The sequence below is a fragment of the Siphateles boraxobius genome, unplaced genomic scaffold, assembly GCF_051911475.1.
Source record: "Siphateles boraxobius isolate OS27281-9 unplaced genomic scaffold, OSU_SipBor_1 320, whole genome shotgun sequence".
NCBI lineage: Eukaryota > Metazoa > Chordata > Actinopteri > Cypriniformes > Leuciscidae > Siphateles > Siphateles boraxobius.
Window position 1 is genome coordinate 87,501 of NW_027508943.1, and position 7,488 is coordinate 94,988.

The 7,488-nt window shown below is 40.1% G+C and overlaps 1 protein-coding gene across 1 annotated transcript in view; it reads left to right on the top strand.

Annotated features, from left to right (window-relative positions):
- LOC143700965 (transmembrane protein 150A) overlaps positions 1 to 7,279 on the top strand; it is a 14,711-nt gene extending 7,432 nt beyond the window's left edge. Inside the window, exons 5-7 of the mRNA XM_077194747.1 lie at positions 4,026 to 4,153; positions 6,109 to 6,286; positions 7,030 to 7,279. Coding sequence (XP_077050862.1) covers positions 4,026 to 4,153; positions 6,109 to 6,286; positions 7,030 to 7,205 — 482 coding nt within the window. The 3' untranslated portion in view covers positions 7,206 to 7,279. The remainder of the gene's footprint in view (positions 1 to 4,025; positions 4,154 to 6,108; positions 6,287 to 7,029) is intronic.
- The last annotated feature ends 209 nt before the right edge of the window (positions 7,280 to 7,488 follow it).

A 7,488-nucleotide genomic window follows, 5' to 3' on the forward strand; every position in this document is an offset into this window, starting at 1 on the left:
TGTTGTGTTGCAGTGACTGTGATTGTTCTGTTGTGTGTTGCAGTGACTGTGATTGGTCTGTTGTGTGTTGCAGTGACTGTGATTGGTCTTTTGTGTGTTGCAGTGACTGTGATTGGTCTGTTGTGTTGCAGTGACTGTGATTGGTCTGTTGTGTGTTGCAGTGACTGTGATTGGTCTGTTGTGTTGCAGTGACTGTGATTGGTCAGTTGTGTGTTGCAGTGACTGTGATTGGTCTGTTGTGTTTTACAGTGACTGTGATTGGTTTGTTGTGTTGCAGTGACTGTGATTGGTCTGTTGTGTTGCAGTGACTGTGATTGGTCTGTTGTGTGTTGCAGTGACTGTGATTGGTCTGTTGTGTGTTACAGTGACTGTGATTGGTCTGTTGTTTTGCAGTGACTGTGATTGGTCTGTTGTGTTGAAGTGACTGTGATTGGTCTGTTGTGTGTTGCAGTGACTGTGATTGGTCTGTTGTGTGTTACAGTGACTGTGATTGGTCTGTTGTTTTGCAGTGACTGTGATTGGTCTGTTGTGTGTTGCAGTGACTGTGATTGGTCTGTTGTGTGTTGCAGTGACTGTGATTGGTCTATTGTGTGTTGCAGTGACTGTAATTGGTCTGTTGTGTGTTGCAGTGACTGTGATTGGTCTGTTGTGTGTTGCAGTGACTGTGATTGTTCTGTTGTGTTGCAGTGACTGTGATTGTTCTGTTGTGTGTTGCAGTGACTGTGATTGGTCTGTTGTGTGTTGCAGTGACTGTGATTGGTCTTTTGTGTGTTGCAGTGACTGTGATTGGTCTGTTGTGTGTTGCAGTGACTGTGATTGGTCTGTTGTGTGTTGCAGTGACTCTGATTGGTCTGTTGTGTGTTGCAGTGACTGTGATTGGTCTGTTGTGTTGCAGTGACTGTGATTGGTCTGTTGTGTTGCAGTGACTGTGATTGTTCTGTTGTGTGTTGCAGTGACTGTGATTGGTCTGTTGTGTGTTGCAGTGACTGTGATTGGTCTTTTGTGTGTTGCAGTGACTGTGATTGGTCTGTTGTGTTGCAGTGACTGTGATTGGTCTGTTGTGTGTTGCAGTGACTGTGATTGGTCTGTTGTGTGTTGGAGTGACTGTTATTGGTCTGTTGTGTGTTGTAGTGAGTGTGATTGGTCTGTTGTGTGTTGCAGTGACTGTGATTGGTCTGTTGTGTGTTGCAGTGACTGTGATTGTTCTGTTGTGTGTTGCAGTGACTGATTGGTCTGTTGTGTGTTGCAGTGACTGTGATTGGTCTGTTGTGTGTTGAAGTGACTGTGATTGGTCTGTTGTGTTGCAGTGACTGTGATTGGTCTGTTGTGTTGCAGTGACTGTGATTGTTCTGTTGTGTGTTGCAGTGACTGTGATTGGTCTGTTGTGTGTTGCAGTGACTGTGATTGGTCTTTTGTGTGTTGCAGTGACTGTGATTGGTCTGTTGTGTTGCAGTGACTGTGATTGGTCTGTTGTGTGTTGCAGTGACTGTGATTGGTCTGTTGTGTGTTGCAGTGACTCTGATTGGTCTGTTGTGTGTTGCAGTGACTGTGATTGGTCTGTTGTGTTGCAGTGACTGTGATTGGTCTGTTGTGTGTTGCAGTGACTGTGATTGGTCTGTTGTGTGTTGCAGTGACTGTTATTGGTCTGTTGTGTGTTGTAGTGAGTGTGATTGGTCTGTTGTGTGTTGTAGTGAGTGTGATTGGTCTGTTGTGTGTTGCAGTGACTGTGATTGGTCTGTTGTGTGTTGCAGTGACTGTGATTGTTCTGTTGTGTGTTGCAGTGACTGATTGGTCTGTTGTGTGTTGCAGTGACTGTGATTGGTCTGTTGTGTGTTGAAGTGACTGTGATTGGTCTGTTGTGTTGCAGTGACTGTGATTGGTCTGTTGTGTGTTGCGGTGACTGTGATTGGTCTGTTGTGTGTTGCAGTGACTGTGATTGGTCTGTTGTGTGTTACAGTGACTGTGATTGGTCTGTTGTTTTGCAGTGACTGTGATTGGTCTGTTGTGTTGCAGTGACTGTGATTGGTCTGTTGTGTGTTGCAGTGACTGTAATTGGTCTGTTGTGTGTTGCAGTGACTGTGATTGGTCTGTTGTGTGTTGCAGTGACTGTGATTGGTATGTTGTGTGTTGCAGTGACTGTGATTGGTCTGTTGTGTGTTGCAGTGACTCTGATTGGTCTGTTGTGTGTTGCAGTGACTGTGATTGGTCTGTTGTGTTGCAGTGACTGTGATTGGTCTGTTGTGTTGCAGTGACTGTGATTGTTCTGTTGTGTGTTGCAGTGACTGTGATTGGTCTGTTGTGTGTTGCAGTGACTGTGATTGGTCTTTTGTGTGTTGCAGTGACTGTGATTGGTCTGTTGTGTTGCAGTGACTGTGATTGGTCTGTTGTGTGTTGCAGTGACTGTGATTGGTCTGTTGTGTGTTGGAGTGACTGTTATTGGTCTGTTGTGTGTTGTAGTGAGTGTGATTGGTCTGTTGTGTGTTGCAGTGACTGTGATTGGTCTGTTGTGTGTTGCAGTGACTGTGATTGTTCTGTTGTGTGTTGCAGTGACTGATTGGTCTGTTGTGTGTTGCAGTGACTGTGATTGGTCTGTTGTGTGTTGAAGTGACTGTGATTGGTCTGTTGTGTTGCAGTGACTGTGATTGGTCTGTTGTGTTGCAGTGACTGTGATTGTTCTGTTGTGTGTTGCAGTGACTGTGATTGGTCTGTTGTGTGTTGCAGTGACTGTGATTGGTCTTTTGTGTGTTGCAGTGACTGTGATTGGTCTGTTGTGTTGCAGTGACTGTGATTGGTCTGTTGTGTGTTGCAGTGACTGTGATTGGTCTGTTGTGTGTTGCAGTGACTCTGATTGGTCTGTTGTGTGTTGCAGTGACTGTGATTGGTCTGTTGTGTTGCAGTGACTGTGATTGGTCTGTTGTGTGTTGCAGTGACTGTGATTGGTCTGTTGTGTGTTGCAGTGACTGTTATTGGTCTGTTGTGTGTTGTAGTGAGTGTGATTGGTCTGTTGTGTGTTGTAGTGAGTGTGATTGGTCTGTTGTGTGTTGCAGTGACTGTGATTGGTCTGTTGTGTGTTGCAGTGACTGTGATTGTTCTGTTGTGTGTTGCAGTGACTGATTGGTCTGTTGTGTGTTGCAGTGACTGTGATTGGTCTGTTGTGTGTTGAAGTGACTGTGATTGGTCTGTTGTGTTGCAGTGACTGTGATTGGTCTGTTGTGTGTTGCGGTGACTGTGATTGGTCTGTTGTGTGTTGCAGTGACTGTGATTGGTCTGTTGTGTGTTACAGTGACTGTGATTGGTCTGTTGTTTTGCAGTGACTGTGATTGGTCTGTTGTGTTGCAGTGACTGTGATTGGTCTGTTGTGTGTTGCAGTGACTGTAATTGGTCTGTTGTGTGTTGCAGTGACTGTGATTTGTCTGTTGTGTGTTGCAGTGACTGTGATTGGTCTGTTGTGTGTTGAAGTGACTGTGATTGGTCTGTTGTGTGTTGCAGTGACTGTGATTGGTCTGTTGTGTGTTGCAGTGACTGTGATTGGTCTGTTGTGTGTTGCAGTGACTGTGATTGGTCTGTTGTGTGTTGCAGTGACTGTGATTGGTCTGTTGTGTTGCAGTGACTGTGATTGGTCTGTTGTGTGTTGCAGTGACTGTGATTGGTCTGTTGTGTGTTGCAGTGACTGTGATTGGTCTGTTGTGTGTTGCAGTGACTGTGATTGGTCTGTTGCGTGTTGCAGTGACTGTGATTGGTCTGTTGTGTGTTGCAGTGACTGTGATTGGTCTGTTGTGTATTGCAGTGACTGTGATTGGTCTGTTGTGTTGCAGTGACTGTGATTGGTCTGTTGTGTGTTGCAGTGACTGTGATTGGTCTGTTGTGTGTTGCAGTGACTGTGATTGGTCTGTTGTGTGTTGCAGTGACTGTGATTGGTCTGTTGTGTGTTGCAGTGACTGTGATTGGTCTGTTGTGTGTTGCAGTGACTGTGATTGGTCTGTTGTGTGTTGCAGTGACTGTGATTGGTCTGTTGTGTGTTGCAGTGACTGTGATTGGTCTGTTGCGTTACGCTCAACTGATCCACAAGAAAAGCAACAACGTGTTGAACATCGAGGGTCTGTTTGCCGGATGGCTCTGTGCCGCAGGACTCATGATTGTTGGAAACTTTCAAGTAAGAAAACAATTACTCTTTTTCTTCAATATGATTAATTAAAGAGCGTCAAAATTCACGTATCAATTCATGTCTGAATTTCTCCATAAGCACTATGTTTGTTATTTGTTATTTTACTCCACTACATTGACACATGTGCAAGAGTCTAATATTTTGAAGCATATTTTAATAATTTTGATGGTTTCAACTTTATTTTAGACTGAATCATACGAGCAGTTATGACATACTTTCTAGTTTTATCAAAGATAAATATTTTGTAATTTTTTTTGTTTTGTTTATTTTGTGATTTGTATATTTTGGCACCTTTTTAACATGTTTCTCACCATAAATAGCTGTGGTAACTGGCATGGCGTTAAACTATAAACAAATAAACAACCATAAATGCATTTAAAGTAATTAGCAATAACTACAAACTAAGCTTGAGCCGTTCAGGAAAAACCTCAACATCACCATTACATGTGAGAAATCCCCAGAAAACATAATTTGATTGAATATTGCAGAACATCTGATGTGCGGCTCATCTTATCGTCTCCTCCAGATCTCTGCCTGTGCCTTTCAACTTTTATTGTACAAGAACAAACACAATGAGACTTTTATTCCTGCTGCTAAAGTTTATCAGAGCTTTGAATAAGCCCATAAATGTGTGTTTTTCTTTGCTTCGGCACATGTTATGTAACATTATTATGATCATAACAAAGGGTCTCTCCTGTCCGCATCCGCTGATTGTGTGTTATTGCAGAAGTGTAAAAATGAAATGCTTTCCTGCAGTGATGGAGGAGTGTGTGTGTGTGTGTGTGTGTGTGTGTGTGTGTGTGTGTGTGTGTGTGTGTGTGTGTGTGTGTGTGTGTGTGTGTGTGTGTGTGTGTGTGTGTGTGTAGATGTGATTTAACAAACCCAGCAAGGTTTGCTCTGTAAACTATCACAGGAATAAAACACTAAACCTCAGGTCAATCTGGTTCAGCGGTTCTCAGCCTTTATTTCTATTCCAACGCACTCCACTAAGACAATATTCAGCAATACTTCTAGTACTGCTGTAATGACAAATGTACTCATTTATAGAATGAAGGAGAAGCAATAAATGAAATAATTAAATAAAATAACTACAAATATTTAAAATTGAAAAAATTAAACTCTGTAATTCCAGAAGTTCAAGCTCATTTTTTACAGAATAAAGGTGTGTCAATGTATTAAATAATGAAATAAAATTATAAATATTTAAAATTGGATAATTTTATTTTATTTAATTAAAATAATTCAATTCTATAATTCCAGAAGTTCATGTTCAAGCTAATTTTTACCAAATAAAGCAGTAGCAATATATAAAATAATTAAATACAATAATTATAAATGTTTAAAATCGAAACAGTAAAATTCTGTTATTCCAGAGGTTCAATTATAAATCATTTTAATTATTTATTATTTCAGAGCTTGGCACAATTGATATTGATAATAAAAAATGTCATGAGTTTACATAACTATTTTCACAGAAATTGCTAGTAAATTTCACAAATAAACAGCGTTACACATTTACTTAAATATGAAACTTTTAAGTGGAAAGACTGAAATAGTACTTTTATAAACCAATTTTTTATATTATTTGTATCCGGGTTTTAAATAAAAATTACAGTTATTGAGGGAACAAATTAAAATAACAAATAGGATGTAATTTTCCATTTGATTTTTTAAGCTAATTTACAAAAAGTTTATACCTACAGGGTAGAAAAAATTGTCTTTAGACAAAGGCTCAACAAACAATGTAAAAACAGCACAACAACAATTATAAACTAAACAAAAATGTTGCATAAGACCCCCACAACTCTTATAAAAACATACAGAATTCATCTTAAAGTCCCATTTAAAATGCAAATGGAGGTTGTCATAAAAGCATGTTTTTCCTGTTGTTGTTACTCATTTGCAGAACGCGTGCTGACTGACGCCGGCTCTGTTTTCTGCAGGTGGATCATGCTAAAGTTCTTCATTACGTAGGCGCGGGTCTGGCCTTCCCCGCGAGTCTGCTGTTCGTGTGTGTGCAAACGCTGCTGTCGTATCGCGCGGCCGAGACGCGGAGAGACTTCCAGACGGCTCATCTGAGGCTCACACTCACCTCACTGGCCTTCACCACCCTCATACTCAATATCCTTCACTGCCAGCGACAAAACATGGCATAAAGCGCTCTGAAAACTGTATTTTAAAAAAAACGGTATTTTACTGTAAAAATGCTACGGTGAAAAACTTGGTTAACAGAAAGTTTCTGTACTATATACGGTGAATAACTGTGATAGATCTAACCGTACGTTTAGTGTAATATTACAGTAAAATACCGTTAAATGTACAGTTTTTGGAAGTGAAAAAGTTATTGTATAATTTACAGTGAAAAATCGCACCACAATTCCCTGCGTGACACTTCACATTTTATGTATTTTTGTTGAAATAACTATGTTTGTTCATAGTTTATCTTAGTTGTTTCTAATCAAGTATGTACATTAGGGTTTTATGTTACATTTAATGTTGTTAAATTAATGCTTATTGCATTTTTTAAATTTCATGTGGGTTACCATCTGCTTGTGATGAGCTTTGATTCATCATGTGACTCTCATCACCGCTGTGATTGGTGGTTGTCAGTGTATTACAATGGTATAAAACAAATATAGTATTTCAATTGGTAGGTAAATTAACATTATATCAGATAGTGAAATATGTTTTTTTACTGTAAATTTAAGTTAAGTCTGTAAAACTTAAATTGTTGCTACTGTATTTTTTACGGTAAAGTTCTAGCAACCACAACTACTGTTTTTTTACCGTAAATTGAACAGAATTGTTTTTACAGTGCTTGACCAGATGTTTATCCGGCTGTTCCTTAACGGTGTGTCCTGCAGGCGGCGTGTTCTTCATCCAGGAGAGTTTCGTCCTTCAGCATGCGGCTGCCATCTCGGAGTGGACGTTTGCCATCCTCATTCTGCTGTTTTACAGCTCGTTCTCACACGAGTTCAGATCCATCTCTTCAGAAACACTCGTGGCTCTGATGACCAGACGGCAACTAGAGAAAGTCTGACGTGTGAACTGTGATTTGAGCTGTGAATATACAGTGGATAGTATAAGTGAACACACTCATGCTAAAGTTGCCTAAAAAGAGGAATAGAAAATCATCTTTTGGAAATTGATCTTAATGCCTTAATTTAAAAAATGAGGAAAAATCCAAGCTTTAAGGACACCAATTTTCTTTGTGAATGAATAATGTATCGTAAATAAATAAATGTTCTTCATTAAAATACAGGTTGCGTAAGTCAGAACACCCCTATGTTAAACTCCCATTGAGACAGCAGATTTTTATTTTT